Source organism: Arachis hypogaea, chromosome 3 (genome assembly GCF_003086295.3).
Source record: "Arachis hypogaea cultivar Tifrunner chromosome 3, arahy.Tifrunner.gnm2.J5K5, whole genome shotgun sequence".
Taxonomy (NCBI): domain Eukaryota; kingdom Viridiplantae; phylum Streptophyta; class Magnoliopsida; order Fabales; family Fabaceae; genus Arachis; species Arachis hypogaea.
In genome coordinates this window covers 126,996,988-127,017,131 of record NC_092038.1, presented here as the reverse complement: position 1 = coordinate 127,017,131, position 20,144 = coordinate 126,996,988, and the positions used below count along the sequence as shown (strand labels likewise).

Sequence of the window (20,144 nt, the reverse complement as noted above, 5' to 3'; positions counted from 1 at the left end):
GAGGAAGAGAAAGGATTGTGGCAAAAATGCTAATGAAGCTAGCGGTCCTGAAAGTGACAATTTGGTTTCTATTGATGCATCACGGTGTAAAGAAAGTTCTACCAGCAACTGTGATGATGTTGCCAAATCTTCCGGCATTGGTGAGGACAATACAAACCCTAAAAAGGATGGAATACAAGAAATGATGGAGACTTTAGATTCCATTTTGGAAACCAAAGGTGCTTCTGCCTTCCGCCGCAGACAATAGTCAGTGTGTTTATTAGAAATCCCATCCCATCTTTCTATAGTTGGCTCCTGAGTTTTGTCACCATAAAATTGCTATTTAATCACTGATACAACGAAGGAGGGATGGATGTATTTTACCAATAACTATATTTCATAACAGAAGCGCGGAAGGTACAAGAACATGATCCGGCAGCATATGGACTTCGACACCATACGAACAAGAATTAGCAACCAAACATTAAGACATCGAAGGAACTTTTCAGAGACTTTCTGTTACTGGCCAACATGCTCTAGTCTTCTACTCCAAGTGCACCCGTGAATATAAAACTGCCCTATTGCTTAGAGACCATGTCACTAAAATATTGAGGGAGAAGCTAAATGCTTTTGCAGCAGCATCACTCATGCTAATGTCTCAACTGCATCGCTGACCACGGATCCTCCTGTGGAAGGTGGAACTGTGCGCCCCAGTGATTGCAAGATTGCTGCACGCGGCAACAGCTGATGGCAGCAAGGCACCCAAGAAAGCCAGTGAAGTGGCTTCCCCGCCTTCGGTGAATCCTTGCCGTCAAGAAAGCTTCTGCAGAACCAAAAGGGAGGACGTGGAGCCGCGGTTGAGAGAGCTGCAACACCAGTGAAGGGAAAGAAAAGAGGGGAGCAAAGTAATATTGCTGAGGATTAATTTTAATTTTTGAGCGGTGTATGTACAAATATTTCCCTTTTCTTAGATTTTTTTGGTTGCATGATGAACCTTGAATGAGGGAAGCTAACATATGAATAGTTCTAAATTACAGTAGTTAAGAATTAAGGTAGTGTGGTCTGTGTCTAAATGTTCTATAAGATGTAAATACGAATTTTGTTTGTATCAATAGAGAACTATACTAAGCTTATTAGTCAAGTGATTGTCTTGTCTGTTGAGACTAAATTGCTAGTATTTAGATTTTATTTGACTAGGAAGATGTGATGTTAGTTAGTCTTAATTAAACTTGGATGTAAATTAACAGAAGTGAAATTTTTGTTAATATCATTATTATTTATTCAATAGTCAAGGCCTATTGGTAAATGGGTTCTTGGCCGACCCATTGTGATTTTGGTTTGGTTCGGTTTAACTTCATCGTTGTGAAATTGTTATTTCAAAAGCTTCATAGAGTAGCATGAATGATATATATTGAATAAATATCATTTAGCCATATAAAAATATGTATAATTCTATGAGAAAGATATTTTTTAAAGAGAATAAAAATAGTATATAATTTACTTTAAAAATTAATAAAAATAAAAGTGAGTTTTTTTTTAAATGTGTTTTAATTTTCATTTTCTTTATCCTGCTTACCATGCATTCCGTTTTGGTTTTGGTTAGGTTGGGTCCGGTTTGGGTCAACCGGTGGTGTGCAAAAACTAGTCTCTTCGAGAGCGGTATACCTTACAGGGAAGATGAGGTACCGAGGCGGCGGCGTAATCGGAGGTTACCGCCGCAATCCCAACCGCAGCGTAGGAAGAAGCGGAAGCACAAGTCCGCTCACCCTGAATCCGTTACTTTTGATTCCGTTAACGGTTCTAACCATGACTTCGAAGTCAACACCAGTCAACTACTCGCTGAGGTCACAACCGACGAGATGCCTACCACTTCCGCCACGGAACAAAGTACAGCCACTGCTGCCAGCGGCCACGGTTTCAGCTACGGCGAACTGCGGTATAGAATCCTTAACGGCGGGGCTACTTGTGCGGTTTCGGCGCTTGATGACGGTAACGCCAAGGAACTTAGTTCGGTAACTTCGGCAGAGGTTGAGAATTCGCAGAAAGAACTGGTCCTGAGTGGCGGTGGTAATGTTGCCAGATCTGACACCGTGGAGTTGAATCGTGTTTTGCTGGTTCATGGTTCTGATTGTGAGTACAAAGATCCAATTCAATTAACGTCATTGCTTTATTTCATGGTTCATCAACCAATGGGAACTAGTGAAAGCAGTTTCTTACCTGCAATTTGGTGTCTTATTCGTGATATTGTGCTTTATATGTTTCAGCGGATAAGTCACCTGTAAACATACTTCCTGGAGGAACTGTACAATGGAAATTCTTTGAGGGGCACAACTACTCTTGGCGACGAAAAGGGAAGAGAAAGAGTTTATGACACGATCTTTCGATTGCCGTGGAGATGTGAATTGGTACTTGTATACTTTCATTTGTTTTCGTTGTTCACCAGTAATGGAAAACAATAAAATGATGAAATCTGGTTGCAGTTCTGTGATGCCTCTATGGGTTTATGCTCCATTGTTTAGACAGATGTCTGATTAGGGAAAGGATTTGGCTGAGACTATGCTGACGTAGGTTGTTATTTTTTACAATTGCGTTTCTAATATTCACTTTTCTGTCTGTTGTCTATCATGAAATCGATTTGCAGCTTATAGATGTTGGCTTCTTTGTTGTTCAATTTCTTTTTGTATTGTTAACGTGATGCCGACAGATTGCTTCACCATTTGGAGACTTCTAAGAGAGGTCTGTGATTCACTCATATTTTTCTTATTGTACTTAATATAATCTGCAATGAGTAGGATTTGATGATAGATTTATCCTGCTGTTTGTTTTCTTTTGCTTATTTTTCTGGTTTAGGCAGTGTCCTTAGTACAATATTCTTCCATGTCTCAGGTCTGAATCGTAGTAAATCTTTGAAAAGAGAAAGGGTGTTGTAGTTGAACCATGTTACCTGTATTATGCTGTTAGATATGTTGTAAGCTATACAGGCATTAGGCCTCAAAGTCTCAAACTTTTTACTGCTTAAGCTGTGTTTGCTGAAGAGATTGAAACTTTATGATATGATCTTCCACTTTATGTGCTTTGATTTGTATGCTTTTCTACCAACTCCTTTTACTGTCCAAAAATTTGTGGTAGGTTTTCATGGTTTTCCTCATTATCTTATGATCTTTTCAACGCCTATGACAGGAAGTTCAAGAGGCCATCTACTGTTGAGTTGTCGGATTTTGGCTGTTTTCTTATGATGGTATGTGGAGTCATTTTTTGCAGCAAATAGGTACAGTGATAGTGTGTTTGATATTATTGGTTATATATTTTCTTTTTGTATTAATCAGTTTTGTTTTGTTGTAATAAATTGGTTTTTATGCTCCTCCTTTTAAATGTTTGTTGTCTTTAGATATCAGCTAATATATCATATGATCCGAGGTCAATCAACCATCAAATTGTATGTGATCTACAATGTATTAGAGGTGAGCATAAATTATTGAATCTGGATTATATGACTATGAATTAATACCAGATATGTCAATTTATGACCTGATGCAAGGTTATATTCATTAGATTGTGCATGACATTTCCTTGTAATGTGAGTGTCTGTATGCGGCCTTTTGGTATTTGAACAGTTTACTTTACAATTACACAAATTGTAAGCCAAGGAGTCAGATGCTGTTATTTTGGTGCGTTGTGCACTACTATGGCGATTACATTTTTTTATGTTCTGACTGAGTGATCTTGTACTTTCTTGCAGATATTTGATAATTATGTCAGCATTTAATGGGGATGTAATGAGAATGTTATTTATTCAGCTGAAGGCTAGCAAATTTCACCCAGAGATGGAAAGTACGAGATTCTGGATTTGGAGATTCATTTCTGACCAAGTTGTAGCTATTGTTGCTTCAAATATCCTTTTTCTGAGGATAATATTTTTAAGATTAGTTTGCAATATTATTTTATTTATGAAGGTTAAAGAGAAAACTGAAGTGCCGATAGTTTCCTTGACTAGTTGTACTTGTTCATTCTTGATCCTGTTAGTTCAAGCAATCACTTTATCAGCCTGTATGGTTGCTCACATAATGCATTGCCAGCTATGCTTGTGTCAAATAATTTTGCCGAGATCAAAAGCTATGTGTTCAAGGGTTATAATAAGGATAATGTTCGCAGTTTGGTGTTACTTCGGTGAGGTGTCTTTTTCCCTTTCTTTTTCTTACTATATTTTGTGCAGTTTGGTTGGGATATCATTCTTTTTCATTTCAAACTTGGAAAAGAACAATAATGTTTGTACTTAACACCTTGTTGTTAGAATACTGTGTACACGCCAGCATAATACTTGCTTTCCATGGAGTGCATGTCTAGCAATTCATGTTTGTATTTAAGATGTGCGTGTGCGCGTCATGCATGTTTATATTTATAGCATTTGTTCTTAATTTATCAATTTCTGTTTCCCATTTCTATTTTACTGCTGACAAGCAGATTCCATAGAGAGATTCCACATATCAGCACTTATCTTATTGTTTTGGCTCAAATATTCTGGAAGCAGAAGGCTCTTGGTTAGGAAGTTTTCTCATTGTAAGATCATTTGGAAAATTATACATTCCTATGTTTATTAATGGAAATCAAATTCTCTGCTTCTCTCGATCTTGCTACTAACACAGGTATTCTGTATGGTGCAGAATATCCTCTTGGTTTTTCTATGTGAAATGGCTATTGATATTATCAAGCATTCGTTCATTGCTAAATTTAATAACATTAAGCCCATTGCATTCTCTGAGTTCCTTGAAGCCTTGTGTAAGCGGTATTGTCATGACTTTTATTTTGATCATCCATTTGCCGAAACATTTGTTTGTTTGTTTTTTTTAATGGACCTTCTTTTTAATACACCTGACTGCTATTTTTATTTATTAGACACTAAATATAGAAACGAGGATGCAAAGAAAAACCTAACTTTTGTCCCTATTGCTCCAGCATGTGTGGTAAGCATGAATTATTTATTCTGTGTTTTACCATGGTTTTTAGCTGTTGATTCCATGTCTTTATATCTTCCCTTTTTCCCCTGTTCTTAGGTCATTCGAGTTCTGACTCCAGTATATGCTGCTAACCTTCCTTACAACCCCCTTCCTTGGAGGCTTTTCTGGATTATGCTGTTTTCAGCAATGACTACATTATGCTCACAAGCCTCAAGGTTCTGATTGGCATGATTCTTCAGAAACATGCCACTTGGTACATTAATCGCTGCGAAAGGAGGAAACTTCATGCAGATTAATTTACATGAGCTACTGAGTTACCGTACACTGCTGCTCAAGCATTCCTTTGTGTTGTGCCTCAAGAGTGAAGACCACATGCTGAGATGGATCTGTTCAGGTGAAGTATTAACTCTGGGATCATCATAAGGACCTGCCACATACAAGAACAGGTTCAACCAGTTTTTAGGTTTAACTTGGAGTCTCAGAGTGATTTCCCCTTTGAAAATTTGTTTGTAAGAAATAACTTATTGATGGCTTCCATGCAAGTTGCCTAAATAGTGGTTTCTCTAGTAAATAGTATTGTTCACTATATTGCATAAAGGAAACTATGTCTGGCTACTATATTTTATTTCACTGTTACGCTATTGTATTAACTGCAATTATTGGTATAGTAATCAATTTTTCGTTATTCTATATATATTTACTGTAAGAATTCGTTTTTCCCTTGAGGAAGCTTCTCATTTGTTATAATTATTATTAATTGAAATGTAATTACCTCATTTAGTAATATGTGGATGATTCCATTTCACTACTTTGTTTGAATATAAGAAAAAATGAAAGAAAATGAGAACAAAGAAAATAGAAGGAAAGTGGATTATTTGTTGTTGTTGGAAAAAATGAATAGAAAGAAATAAAAAAAAAATTTCTAGATAAAAAAAAAAGTTAAAAAAAAAAATTAAATGGTGTAAAATTATTTTATCCTTAAGTATTTGTTTTCTTTTTTATTAATCAAAGGATAAATTGTATGTTACTAATCTATCCATTTTCTTCTATTTCATCATTATGGGGAGAAAAATTTTTCATGAGACCATATTTTTTTTTTTCACCCAATTTCACTTCCTCCAAATATTAAAAAAATTCACTTTTATCACATTATTTCCTAATTCATTTGTCTATCTTTTGTCAACTCATTTGGCAGTGTAATATGGACAAATTAAATCTATACCCGATCCCAAATCATATAAACGGATGAATCGTCTCATATAATTACACAAATGACCATATATCATACCTTGTACATGAAATCAACTTTTAAAATTAAAAGCTCCCTTTCCTCCTTCTCTCATTCTCTCATTTTCAACATCCTATTTTTTATATATTACAATATAATGACAATTATTTGATAATCAAAAGTGCAAAATGACATCTTTATTATTAAAATTGAAATTGAAATAAACAATTAAATTAAATATTTATATTATAAAATATATTACTACTAATTTAATAATCAAATGTGTACATGACACTCTTATTAAAATTGAGAAAATATTTTTTCTCCAAAATTAATAACTCTTTCTAAATTCTCTCATCTATTTCTTATTTCCTATTTTCTTACAATTTTCACTCTATATATAATTTATATTTTATATTAGTAATTTGACAAATCAAAATATGTATCCAATATTTTTTTATTACAATTAAAATAAATTTTTTCTTTCAAAATTAACAACTCTCATTCTTATCTTTATATTTCTCTCTTTTCTCTCATTCTCTTTTTTTTACTTTTGTTCTACAGAAATAAATTAACAAATAATATAATTCAAATAAAAAATTAGACTTTTTCATATAAAAATATAACTAAAAATTTTGTTATTTAATTTTTTATCTATAGAGACTTTGATCTTCTAGTTCGAGATTTTGTCACTACGACTTTTTTTGTAAAAATATTTGATTTGTAAATCTTTTGTGCATGTATAATCTATACGTCAAAACAAGTGAACCGTAATTTAAAAAATTTATATTTTCGTATGTTATTACAATAAAAAATAATAGTTGTTCCACTATAGTTGCATAAAAAGAAATTAGTCTGGCTACTTTAAATTTTATTTTCACTGTTAAGGTATTGTATTAACTGCAATTATTGAAATAGTAATCAATTTTCGTATCTATTTGTTTTACTATAATGAAAGTGTTTTTCCTTGAGAAAGCTTTATTGTTCATATTATTAATTAATAGAAATGTTAATTTAACCTCATTAGTAATATGTGGTTGATTACCATTATCACTAGGAATGCATGGTAGATAACCGACTAATAATATTGAGTAAATGGCAGTAATTCTTAATCAGATTTTTAATTAAATTTTGGCTAACAGGAAAACCCACACCTAAGGGTTACTTTTCGTGTTTATTTAATGCGCCGACTAAGATATGGAAACTCCCTCGATCATAGATACAAACACGTCACACTTCATTAATTATTAGTTATAATTTATTTGTGCTTAATCTGCTGTCTTCCTACTTTCGAAGATACCATAAGAAACTGTTGTAAAACTTTTTCATGAACTCGAGAAGTTGTTGGATGACATACACAGAACAATAGATAAAGACACTAGCCAAAGTGAGTTTTTTTATGAGTGAAGGAATTGCTAAAAGGGCTCTTGATATTGTGTGCGCCATTATTAGAAAGCACACCATTAGAAAAGGTTGAAGGGACAATATATAATCATTAAGTTAATAATATTAAATATTGAGCAATCTCAATTTCTCAACTGTTGAATTTGCCAACAACTCCTTTGTTGTTGACTCTAAATATACATCTAGCTTCAACAATCAAAATCAACCAACTATATATATCTTGTTAGCTACTCAAACTTTTAGGTTAAATGATTTATTTGGTGTAGGTCGTTAGACACGTATCCTGTATGGTGAGCTTACAACCGGATTAGAAACACCAACCGATTATGTTTGTTAAGATTATGATTATGAAGAAGCCTTCCCTGGAATCCAAACGTGTAATTGAAAACCTGAATTTACAAGTAAACAGATGTAAGAGCAAATTAGCAATCTACATTTCAACGTTAGTTTAGTTAGCCTAAGATATCATATCTATAGTTTCCTAGTGATTTGTTTCAAATTCCAAGTTTAGCCTTTTTTTTTTTTTATAGAAAATAGCTCAACAAAAATGGTGGAGAACTAAAAAAAGTTAATTAGCTAATATGCAAAATGAAATTTTCTTGGGATTATATTAATTTTCTTTATTGGTATGAATTTTCAGAAACGAGTGAGTTTCAGATCAGCAGAACAAGTAGAAATTCGTGTTGAGGCAGCAGCTCCTCCTTCCTCGTAGTCATTCATGTGGAAGCAATCATAGCAAGATAGCCACAACCTTCTTTTAACTCTCTTTTTGAAGCTAGTTAATTTTTGTACTATAATCTGTAGACTCTGGTAGTCTGGTATATATATTGAAATAGACATAGACATGTCTATAAATTCATACATCTTTAGTGCTCATATAAGATTAAGCAGATGCAAATGTTATCTCAAATTATTTTTTTCCCCTTAAGAAAATAGGTTCATATGTCAGTGTGGACATAAAACTATAAAGATGAGACATTAACAAGGGCAATTGGTGTCTAGCATGACCACTCAAATCAATCAACTTTCGAAATGTGTAAGGCATTGCTTTTAGAAGCACCAATTAGGAATAAGTACTAAACTAAATAGCATCCATCACAATTCACAGATATGAAGTATTCTAAATGTCAATGTCCAAGCTTAGTGTTCAACTTCAATTTTCAGCTTGAATCAAGAGTTCGATAGGCACTGAATTCCTTGCCAAAGAATCACAAAATTGTAACATATGGTTATTTAGACAACCTAAGGTCATACTTACCTCTAATGGATTCCCAGAAGGCAGGTATTGAGATTTCAGAGGTACTTCCTTAAATGAGGGAGATAATTAACATCCACAATTACATGATCTTGCGTACCTTCCTGAATTACAACATCAAAACCAAAGATAGTAAGCTGAAGCCTTCTTCTAAGCCAATTTGCAGCATCTGTAACCAGTTTAACATCAATAGACTCTCTGCTCGTCATGCTGCAGTCACCACTGGCTGTGGGTAAAGATTTTAAGCTGTCAAACTCTATAGGTTTGAGTTCATCACCGTTGGATGATTTCTTCAAAACATCAGCATTTGGTATCGACTTCTTGACAGCATGGAAAACTTTCTCACCCAAGACATAAAATTTATACAAAGTGGACGAATGATCCACATATTCCTGGATAACAGCTGGAAGAGGAACATTTACATTCTTAAAATCATCAACTCTGAAAACAATTGCCATCTTATGTGCATCACTGACACCACAAGCAACCTTAGATTTCACTATACATGGAAGAGACAATCTGGCTTCAGCTAATCCAGTCTCAAAATTAAATTCTTCAAAATTATCGATCTTAAGAAAATGGGCCCCTCTGATCAAATGGCTGCCTTCCTTATTTAGTTCTTCTAAGCCACGTAGAATTTGCTGTATTTCTAGTCTATCCAATAATGGATATATGTTCTTCAGTGGATCAATCACACAAAGATCCTGGTGAAGTTCCAAATATCTTTGCAGTTCTTGTATGTTTCCGTGAAAGTAATTTTATTGTCTTCAATGGATAATATCTCATCTGTGGCTTTGTGGAGAACTATATCAATGTCCTTCAATTGAGTTGATAAACGAAGCATGGGTGTGAGAGGCACAAACATCAACCCATTTTGAGTAGGACATAATGGAAATGCACCCCTCATTGCAAAATCTTCAACTCGAGAAGGCTTCATTATATAACCCACAGTTGCAGCATTAGTTCCGGTTGAACTTTTATTTAACTGGCACATAGTCAAGGGAAACTCGCCAAATTTTGTATTCGAAGTGCATCTGTTGTGTAATACAAGCTTTCATCTCCATCGTTCAAAACAACAAGAAGCCATTTATAACTGCTTAATTTAGGTAAGACCTCCTTCTTGTTAGAAACTAGATAAACAATCCCGCCATCAGTATTAATGCTCCATGCAGGCATAATCTCACTCGTAGGATCATTTACGATAAAACAATCAAAGGGTACGAACTTGCACTTTGAAGAACACTCACCTTGTCATCTGGAGAGTTTACGTCATACGAGATTCCTATATGAATTTTGGACAGGGAGAGGGTTTGGATGAGAGACTCGGCTCCCGGCCGTAGTATGAATCCATTTTTATCCCCACCACCTTCAGTTAAGAGTGCCGATTCATCCAATATCACTCCTCTCACTACACCCATCTGATAGTGTGAGCAACAATACAAAAGACATAAAATTATTACAAACTTTGCCAAGTAAAAAAATGAACAAGCATCACTTAGTAATGATCAATACACATATCAAAGTTTTTCCAATCAATCTACTACAAATTTTCAAAAGGAAAGAAATGAAAAATGCACTAGATTTATCCGGCATATATATTCTATATAGTATATAAACAATGATCTAAATACCAACTTTTCTTTAAGTTTCAATGCATCCAAAAAGTTCAGGGTCCCCAGTTTCCAACCTGAGCTCGCACCCCCCCCCCCCCCCCAAAAAAAAAAAGTATCCTGTTTACTATGACATGATTAATTCCATAGTCTCTTCCATTACCTATTTTATTTCATATATCATCAAAGTTGAGCAGATCTCTAGAGGGGGAAAAGGCATTTAATGAAACGGTAGATTACAAGTTTAAAATTTTGGAAATAGACCCAAATTGACATTAGGAATTAGTTTATTAATGAACATGGCACTGGGAGTGTGAATGCACCCAAGAAAAAAAAACCTCAAATAGAAACTTGTGGATGTAACATAGAATACACAAAGAGAAATAGCAACGTGTGAAGTGAAAAAATCCAAACATGCATGCAAAATTGGATGAAGAAATCATGGAAAGGGTGAAGAATTACCGAAGACCTGATACGGATTTGAATTTGTCTCTGCGATATGAGAAAGTTATGTGTCCTAATAGGTAGCTGGAATTGCGAGGGTTGGGTTCTGAGTACGACGCTGCAAATCACAATTTCAAAGCTTTACTAACTGAGAGCTTGGAAGAAGAAGAAGAAGGATCAAGTGCAAATTGCATATAGAGGAGTGCATTCATACGACGCTGCAGTGGTAACGGTGTTCGGATTGGTTCGGTTTTTTTAAGAAAAATCATCCGAACCAATTATATATAAAATATTCGGTTTAATTTGGTTTGATTTTTTTTTCTTTTTTTTTTAAAACCAACCAAACAATTAAAATTAAATTGGTTTGAGTCTGTTTTTAAATTTTTGTCGCTACTTAAAAAAACAAAAAATAACATGTCCTAAACTCCTAATCATATTTAGAGTACTAAAAATTTGTCCTAAGTTATTTTAATTAATATGCAGCAAAATACTATGTACCAATACATAATAATAAAATAACAAATTCAATTTCACAAAATTTAATTTGTAGTAGTTTTTCACCTCCTCTGATGATATTAGCCAGCTTTTTTAATAATATATTTTTACATTACAGACCATTAATTTCAATACTTTTCATGCAAAAAACATTCATATCATATAGGCTATAGCACCACTCAAGAAAATTATGTACGATGTTGAAAATTTAGCATGTGCATAAGGAAAAACACCTTGAAATAGTATTTATAAGATTATATTTAGCATTACATATAAAATAAATGAACGGAGTACATAAATACTAAAAGGGTGCATATTAAATCACTTTTCATGCCAGTGAAAAATCAGCCAAATTGAAGGTAAAAAATGAAGGCAGTTTTGGAGAACACAGTGATAAAAAAAAGGTTTCATCACAGTACTGATTTTTATGATTTTCAAACAAGTTCTTAATGTAAAATTTAAAAAAAGCTACTTTGTCAATGCAATAGAATAAAATTAGTGGTCGTGTTCATGCATGTGTGGGTCATAAAATAAAACCTTAATCACATGGTGAGTGTGAGTGTGAGTGTATGTGTACGTTGACAAGTTAAATTGACTATGCTAATGGTAACATAAAAACACAATAAAAGAATTTTAATTACATGCCATGTATATAGAAATTTACTTCTATAGTTCTAGAATGAGTAGAACCAAAGAAAACGCATTTTGCAATCCTATTATCTTTCATATTATTTAATTTAATTCTTAATTCTACTTATTTGTTTGGGTGCGTGGCATCAAGTTATTGGACCAAGCTCTTCACACCAAACCCATTGATTCTAAGCTCTCATCATTTTTATATTTCGGAAATGGCATTCACATAGATTCTGATAATCAATTGCCACTAGCGTGTTAATAGTAATATTTTATTTCTTGATTACTCAACATTTTAATAAATCTAAGTTGAGAATCATCCGTACGTTAGTTTTCTAAAAACACAAGCACTAGGAATTTAATTAGTTAACATGATCACCATGTAAAACCTTTATTATTATTATTAGTTAAAGCTGTTTATCCATCACCAAACTCAGCTTTTTCAATTATACGCATGTTACCCCTTAATTAATTAATTAATTAATAGTTACAAACTTACAATACAACTCTTCTCCACTCTTGTTTCATTTTCTGTCAGAGAGGAAAAAATATTGGGCCTTACACAAACACACATAGCTGTCATCACTCTTATAAATTTCATTATCGTGTGCTCAAATAAATAATTGGCTACTCATTCATATTTATGGTTTTTCTTCTTAACTTATCATGTTTCATTAAAAGATTAATACCAAAGAGAAAATAAATAAATAAAATTGAATAGTTGAATACTATTCATAGCAACATCTCACGAGATTATATAAAGAAAAAATCTTTTGAAAGATAAGTATTTAGAATTTTAGTCGGACAATGTCTATGAAAGCAAAAATATTTTAAAAAGATAAATGTAACTATAATTAAATAAAATAAAATAAAATAGCCGGTATTGTGAGTTGTGACCGTATTTAAGAATAGTAATATAAACCATATCATTATTTATGTAACATAGTTTCACGATTCAGGAACCGACAGTGTTAGCGAATAATTTAAGCGTTTGAATACTTCAATACTGTGCTCTTTATTCCATGAACAACATTTTGATCTTATATTTATTGTATTTTATATAGATGATTTATTATTTTAATTAGTTAAAATTTTCATAATATATTATTTATGATGATAAAAGTTTAAATAATATCTTACTTTAAATTTAAATATTAAAATAAAATTCAAGTACAATAATTTATATAAAATTAATAGTTAAGAAGCATTAAATAATTTAATAAGTTTGACTAAATTATTAAACTTCATGTAAAATTAATTGTATCTAAATTTTTTTTTGAATATAACATAAATATATAAAGAATTTTATTATACTATAAAACAGTAAAATATATTAGCATTTTGGTTCTAAACGACTATATAAATATAAAATATTAATAATTTTTAGAATAAAATTTAGATATAGTCAACTTGATATGAAATTGATAATTAAAAATTATTAAATAAAATTTAATCAAATTAATCAAATCACTTAATAACTTTCGATATTTAACTTTATGTAAAATTGAGTGAGCTAATTTTTAGGTTTTTGAAAGGTAAATATGTTTATTTACAATAAAAGATAGTACAGGGATGTGAGCACGTCCTTCATAACTCTGTTGAAGTTTTTTCTAAATTTGGATTACAGTAATATGTATGATGTATGGGTCCAATTTTTTCGATTTCTGAGTTACCAAACAAACATGAATGAGCTTTATAGTTGTTATAGCTACCACCACCATCCATGCACTCCCATTCTTCACTCTCTCCCTCTTTCTCGCTCTTATCGCCACATTTCTCTCCTGTTCTTTTTGATCTTCATGTTGGTATTCTGATCTTCAAAGTTCCTCTCTTTTCCTTTTTTCATGCCTGCCCTTTTTGTTTTCCTGCCTATTCTATCTCTGTCTCCATTGCCTTCTCTCCTTTTTCGCTTAACATTCATGCAGGGGGGAAGATTTTCAAATGTAACGAACCTCTCAGTAAAATAATCGAGTATCCATCATTAACTTCGTTTTTGGTTTTTGTTGTGAAGCTCTTATTTTGGGTTGTGACTGAAAGTTAACTCTTTCCTAAATGGTATTGAGAATAAACTCTAGGAGGAGTTAGATCTGATTGAAATGGTAACAGTCGTTTTCTTTCTTTGTTTTTTTCTGTGGAAAGAAAGTACTTTTGTTTTTTTTTCCCCTTCTCTTGCCTTTGTTTATATATTTATTTTCTTTTTTGCATTTAGCTTATTTCATTTTTTTTAATGGGGAAATCAATTGGAATTTGCTGTGAAAAATGAATTTTGATTTTGAGGTGTGTTTTTAGTTATGGACAGCTATGCATATTTTCATGTGATCCTTGGTGCCGTGGATTCCAATACATAGAGTTCTGTTTCCGTGTTTCTGGGTTGCTTGTTTTGTACCATACTATCATGTGATGTCAGTTTCAACAGAATTGCTTTGGTTTGGTTGTTCTCTTTTGTTGCTATCTTATTATGATAGAGGTTTTGTTGGTGGAGTAGATAACTTAATGAGTGTTGATTAAGCAACCTGAGATTCCCCTTTTGCCATGATTGCCAATGTTCTAAGCATGTTTATCTCAAATTCACATGATGAAGTGCCTCTTTCTTCTCACACTCATAACAAGTGCCTTTGTTAATCTTGCCAAAATCATGCATGAAATTCACTCAGTTCTAACAAAGTTGTTTCTGTTTCATACCTTGGATTGACTTTGCCACTAATAGCAATTCTGGCAATCGTTGTAACATAGTTTCTGCACTTTTTGTTTCCAGCATGCAGTGTTTGTGATGAATAAGAGACTCAATTTTCTATGAGGTCAATCAAATCATGGAGGTGGTTGATGGGAAGAAAGATTGTCTTGTCTGATGGTCTGTTCTCTTTACTTCGGAATCACTGGCCTTTAGATTATTATAAGTGGAATTTCTCGTATACATTTTTTCAATATCGAGTTCTTTTGTGCTTTGTAACCCTCATTTGTGCTTTCTTGATGCAGGGAAAGTCAAGTTTCAAGATGAGACAACTGCCTATGGCAGTTGTTTGTATAGTGATGTTGTTTGTTTTGTTTAGAACTATAAATTATGAGTATTACCAAGAAGAGGTATGAGATATATAGAATTCTTCTGATTATTCTATTCTATGACAATTTCTATTTAGAGAGTATCACAACATTGCAGTGTGCTGCGTGTGCTAATTTGAAAATTTCTTCTGTTAATCATTCTGGCATAATCAGAGAGAGAAAAAGTGGAGTTTCTTTGGAGAAACAATGTCACAGGTATTTCAATGTCTCTATCTTGCTTTCTGCAAATTGTCAAACTCTTTGTTCCAGATTTTATTTTTGATGAATTAAACAAAGGTCTCAATTCGATGCGCACCATCCTACTTTTCAATTATTGATTTAGTTTGATAATGTAACTTGGATGCATATGTTATTCACACTGGTACTTTTGATGCCTTTGCAGGAGAATGCTGACAATTTTGCAAAGTTAAAAGGCCTGCCGCAGGGTATAGTACACGCTACTTCAAATTTTGAGTTGAGGCCTTTATGGTTACCAAGTGGATTAAGGTCAAAGGTAGGCATTGTTGCATTAATACCATTACATTATAGTTCTATTGAAACTGAGATTTGATAGCCAAAATTTAGTAATGAGCATTCCCATGTTTATAATGTTGCTTCACCTGATGATGCTTGGTTCCAATTATTTGACTGCAGGTTAGTGATTACTCTAATAGGAACTTGCTGGCAATGCCAGTTGGAATTACACAAAAGAACAATGTAAATGACATGGTGCAAAAGGTATTTTCATCTTTTATTATATTATCAAAACTATTCGAACCAGCATTCCTTATGTAATTTCATTGATTTCAGTTTCTTACAGGAAATTTTACAATTATTTTATTCCATTATGATGGCAAAGTGGATGAGTGGTCAGGCTTTGATTGGAGCAGAACGGTCATACACATAGCTGCTCAAAATCAAACTAAGTGGTATGTATTATGATGGGTGATTTCCTGTCTGAAAATCTTATATTGCGAATCATATGTTCATTGGAGGGAGATTACTCTAAATCTTTTTAGGAAAACTAGGAATGAATGGCGTATCTTTTATATATTAATGGCAAGGATTCATTGAACATCAAAAGGGTTCTTGAGAACAAAAGGAGCCAGTGAAGTTTGTAAGCTTCATTGAAGTTGGGAGAACCATTTATTCACTTAATGCTGTGGATTCCATTGTTATTGTTACCCTTTTTCTTCCTGGGAATCAACACTAACCAACTGAAAAGAATTTGCATAGCAATATAAGGTCTCATTGAAACTATGAGATGGATTCTCCTCTTACTTTGGTTTCCTAACATTTATGCTTTCCTTTTAAAAAGACTTGCAACTTATGGACTTCAATTGTTTACGATATTAATTCTTTGTGTTCTTTTCTAGGTGGTTTGCAAAAAGATTTCTACATCCAGATATTGTATCTACTTATGATTATATCTTTCTCTGGGATGAGGATTTAGGGGTGGAGCATTTTTCTCCATCAAGGTATGACTGATTCATATATTCCTGAGTGTTCATTCTTATGTCAACTGTCAATAATGGAGATGCATTATCTTGTTTCAATTTAAATATGGACCTGTGATTTCAGTATTTCTAAAATTATTTCCCACTCTATTACATCCTTATTAGATTGATGAGGTCACATTATGTTCCTACATTATCTTTCCTAAATAGTATGAATGGCTGTTTTCGTAGATACATTGAGATTGTGAAGGAAGAAGGATTGGAGATATCACAACCAGCTCTTGACCCAAATTCAGTAGAAATACATCACAGAATTACAGTTAGAGCTAGGATGAAGAAAGTTCATAGGTGACTTACATGTAGAGATTATTGAAATGTACTGCTAACCAACATTTGTTATACTCATACTGGAGTTTTTATACATGCAGAAGAGTCTATGAACTTAGAGGCAAAACTAAATGTTCAGAGGAAAGCCAAGGGCCACCATGTACCGGGTAGCTCTTTCTTTTAATCTGATCTCGCTGTTTAGTTGTTCATTCTGGATTTCATTCATGTGGTTCCATCCTTCTATCTGCCATCAAGATGGGAGGAGATTTTCAAATATAACCTCTCAATGTACTGAAAAGGAAATTTAGTAAAATATTTTATTTGTTCTGTAATTTATGATAAATTTTACCATTTTGGTATACATGGAAATCATGTTATGAATGACATAGATTTGACTACAATCTTTGCAGCTTTGTGGAGGGCATGGCTCCTGTTTTCTCTCGTTCGGCATGGTTTTGTACTTGGCATCTTATACAGGTAACTTGTTTCCAAACTTTTCACAGTCCAAAGGAACAGAAACAACTCAGGAATTCCTTTCAAAAGTATACTGTTATGAGCCGAATGATATGATGAAACCTTAAACACTCATTATTCATATTTATCTGTGCTCTCTCCTCACTCATGTTCTACTCCATTAATCTTCCACTACAATTTTGTTAGGCTCCTCCCATTTCTTTCCATTCCATATTCTCATCGTTTCTCTGCTCTACCCCCTTTCATACTATTTGGTTCCCTGCTTAAGCCTTTTTGAATAAACAGCTGTTATGAACCTAACATACTTCTATTTTTGTGGAAGCATCGCTTTATTATATTCATACCAGTTGTTACAGCCTGCTTACAACTTTCAGAGATGAGGTTGTCGATTGGCTTTTTGTCCTCATCTAGTAGCCAAAAATAGAGCTTAATTCCAATATACTTGGATTCAATTACATTTTACTTTGATTGATTTCATGATAAAGTTTAACTTTTTCTCATTATTGAATCGTTGCATTGGATCAGTAATAGATCAAAATAGTCCATAATTTTGGTAACTCATTGTCATAGTCATTTTCGTTTTGTCAGAATGACCTTGTCCATGGATGGGGAATGGATATGAAGCTAGGATATTGTGCACAGGTATACTTAAACATCTTTTTAATTGTGCATCAACTTGGAATATATATAAAACTTGGTTCTGTTTACACTAGACTGATCAGCACTTCTCCTTTTCTTTAATCTTCATTTACTGAATGACAAAGATCATGAACTGCGTAGCAAATGCTATTTTTCAGGGTGATCGCACAAAAAATGTGGGGGTTGTCGATAGCGAATATGTTGTACATAAGGGAATACAAACTCTGGGTGGTGATTTAACAAAAGTATTCTCCTCCTCTTCAAATATTTTGAATTAATTTTGGATCAATTAGCTGCCTTTTCAGTTGTTTTGAAAATATCTATCTGTTCATTCTTTGCATAGTTGATCTTAAGATTCTTTTCCCCATTTTTGTGCAGGATGCAAGTACTAAAACACCACCTACGGTAGATCATTTACTTTTTGAGTGTCATTTAGACTCTTCTTCAGTTTTCTATAATCCTTATCTATAATTCACTTAACATTCTTGTTGGTTTACTTCAGAAGCATGGCTTGGACGTGCGAACAGAGGTGAGGCTTTTGAACTTCTTTCAAAACTTAGGCTTGTTTCAATCATCACTCAAAAAGTAGCTTAGAAATGATTTTATTAACATTTTGGCATTGCTAATGAGCAGATACGAAGACAATCAACATGGGAACTTGAAGTCTTCAAAGAGAGGTGGAATCGAGCTACTTCTGAGGACACTAGATGGGTAGACCCATATAAAAGTGATCAAAGGCGCTTCAGACGAAGGCGCAACAGCAAACGGCTATCATAACTGCTTGTTTAACTAACTTGGTTTGATTATGTTAGCCCTACTTCTTTCATGGGTACAAGTCTTGCTTAAAGGTGCAAGGCCGATTGCGGTATTGGAAGGTGATATGTAGCCTTATAGCCTTATCTGCAGCATCAAAGTGGCCGTTTTCTGGCTTCATACACAGGCATGAGTCTTCTTTATAGGCATATTAGCATTTTGGTAGCTCAATGAATCCTCAATTCATTCAATTTTGAAAAAAACATTCTTCTTTTTTTCTTCTCTTATTCTTTTGTTCTTTTTTTTTTTTTTTTGATATATCCTATATGGCTAGATTCTGCTACTAGCAGAATTGGTCCTTCCTCCCTGCTACTTCCATTTTGTAATTTCTTTTCAATGTAATTATCATATATAGATAAAATGCAGCCTTAGATTTACCATTAGAGATGAAGATGAAGAAGTTTCAATTTTCTTATAGTGATTTTGATTTTGGATTCTATGTCCATATAGTACTGAACCTCTACAGCACATACTGCTATATATTTGGGATACATCATAGTATCATGTTTATTCATTTATTTTTTAGAATTTATCAGCTGTCGTTATTGTTCTTTTTCATCCTATTAGTGGATTTTGATGAGATGGTGTAATTGTAATACCAATTGCTACCTTAAAAAAACTGTAGCTGCTGCAAGACATTTTCCAATATGCAGAAGGGGAAAAAAAAAAGAATCAATACATTGTGTTTATAAAAAAATTGTATAATCTTTTAATCGTATATTTGTAATATTAGATTAACACATGATTATGTAAAATTAATATCTTAAGGAAGAATGATTTGTAAAGGGATCAGTACATTAGTAAGGTTGAGAAGTTGGTTATCATTTATTATGTCATAAAGGACACTAATTTTAGGTAGGGCTACTTAACATAACATATTATGTATATGTCACCTCTGATCTCCAACTTATATTACATAATTAATAATTAAATATGACTAGTAAATAAGTTTTACATCTTGGGTTGGACTAAAAGGTATTTGCGATATTAAAGTAAAAATAATCAATTATATTTTTATATAAATATAAATAAAAAATTTAGGTATATTTTTAAATTTTAAGAAAGAAATATTTTTTTACTTTTACTATCAAAAGATATATAATTATATATAGTTAAATACTTAATATTTATTTTCCAAACAAAAGTTAAATAATTAAAAGCAGTTGGTGTTAGCAACGTTAAAAATGAATTTTTTCAATTTTTTTTCACTTGATAGTATGAAGTATGGTTATTAACTCTTAAATGCTTTTTTTTATATTTGTTTGTCTTACTTATAAAATTTATAATAAAAAATTATATTTTATCTTTTTAAATGAGAAAAAAATTGAGAGAATTCAATCCGGACAAAGATTAGCATCCAAGTTGAAGACATATGGCCTAATTTTTGAATAA

At 32.8% G+C, this 20,144-nt stretch overlaps 2 protein-coding genes, 1 long non-coding RNA gene and 1 pseudogene across 8 annotated transcripts; 3 read left to right on the top strand and 1 right to left on the bottom strand.

Annotated features, from left to right (window-relative positions):
• The first annotated feature begins 1,502 nt into the window (after positions 1-1,502).
• LOC140183873 (uncharacterized) lies at positions 1,503-2,641 on the top strand. Of its 2 annotated transcripts, XM_072233492.1 has the most exons (3): positions 1,503-2,109; positions 2,244-2,384; positions 2,621-2,641. In XM_072233492.1, the coding sequence occupies exons 1-2, from the start codon at positions 1,557-1,559 to the stop codon at positions 2,348-2,350; spliced, it is 660 nt and encodes a 219-aa protein (XP_072089593.1). In that variant the 5' UTR covers positions 1,503-1,556; the 3' UTR covers positions 2,351-2,384; positions 2,621-2,641. The 2 variants fall into 2 exon arrangements, with proteins under 2 accessions (XP_072089593.1, XP_072089592.1); XM_072233491.1 differs by lacking the exon at positions 2,621-2,641 and having other exon boundaries at positions 2,244-2,488.
• A 5,187-nt stretch (positions 2,642-7,828) lies between these two features.
• LOC112791409 (uncharacterized) lies at positions 7,829-8,429 on the top strand. The gene is made up of 2 exons (XR_003197213.2): positions 7,829-7,977; positions 8,207-8,429. It is a non-coding gene; the product is annotated as an uncharacterized lncRNA (long non-coding RNA).
• Positions 8,430-8,720: 291 nt separating this feature from the next.
• On the bottom strand, positions 8,721-10,239 carry LOC112791408 (inositol 1,3,4-trisphosphate 5/6-kinase 4-like; annotated as a pseudogene).
• A 3,387-nt stretch (positions 10,240-13,626) lies between these two features.
• LOC112791406 (uncharacterized) lies at positions 13,627-19,289 on the top strand. 5 transcript variants are annotated; one of them, XM_025834228.3, is made up of 16 exons: positions 13,627-14,102; positions 14,759-14,854; positions 14,980-15,084; positions 15,217-15,258; positions 15,446-15,556; positions 15,697-15,780; positions 15,853-15,971; positions 16,419-16,520; positions 16,731-16,847; positions 16,928-16,993; positions 17,237-17,303; positions 17,889-17,942; positions 18,098-18,184; positions 18,318-18,344; positions 18,442-18,468; positions 18,573-19,289. In XM_025834228.3, exons 2-16 carry the CDS (start codon positions 14,852-14,854, stop codon positions 18,714-18,716), a joined length of 1,155 nt encoding a protein of 384 aa, XP_025690013.1. In that variant the 5' UTR covers positions 13,627-14,102; positions 14,759-14,851; the 3' UTR covers positions 18,717-19,289. The 5 variants fall into 5 exon arrangements, with proteins under 5 accessions (XP_025690013.1, XP_025690014.1, XP_029153018.1 ...); XM_025834229.3 differs by having other exon boundaries at positions 13,729-13,946; XM_029297185.2 differs by lacking the exon at positions 13,627-14,102 and adding an exon at positions 14,256-14,434.
• The last annotated feature ends 855 nt before the right edge of the window (positions 19,290-20,144 follow it).

Bases quoted from the DNA above. Each gene is read 5' to 3' on its own strand.
- LOC112791406 (XM_025834228.3), top strand. The intron at 16,521-16,730 runs GTATGACTGATT...CTGTTTTCGTAG, and splicing joins GAGCATTTTTCTCCATCAAG to ATACATTGAGATTGTGAAGG. The intron at 17,943-18,097 runs GTATACTTAAAC...GCTATTTTTCAG, and splicing joins AGCTAGGATATTGTGCACAG to GGTGATCGCACAAAAAATGT.
- LOC140183873 (XM_072233492.1), top strand. From the start codon at position 1,557: ATGCATTCCGTTTTGGTTTTGGTTAGGTTGGGTCCGGTTTGGGTCAAC. The intron at 2,110-2,243 runs GTGAGTACAAAG...TATATGTTTCAG, and splicing joins GCTGGTTCATGGTTCTGATT to CGGATAAGTCACCTGTAAAC.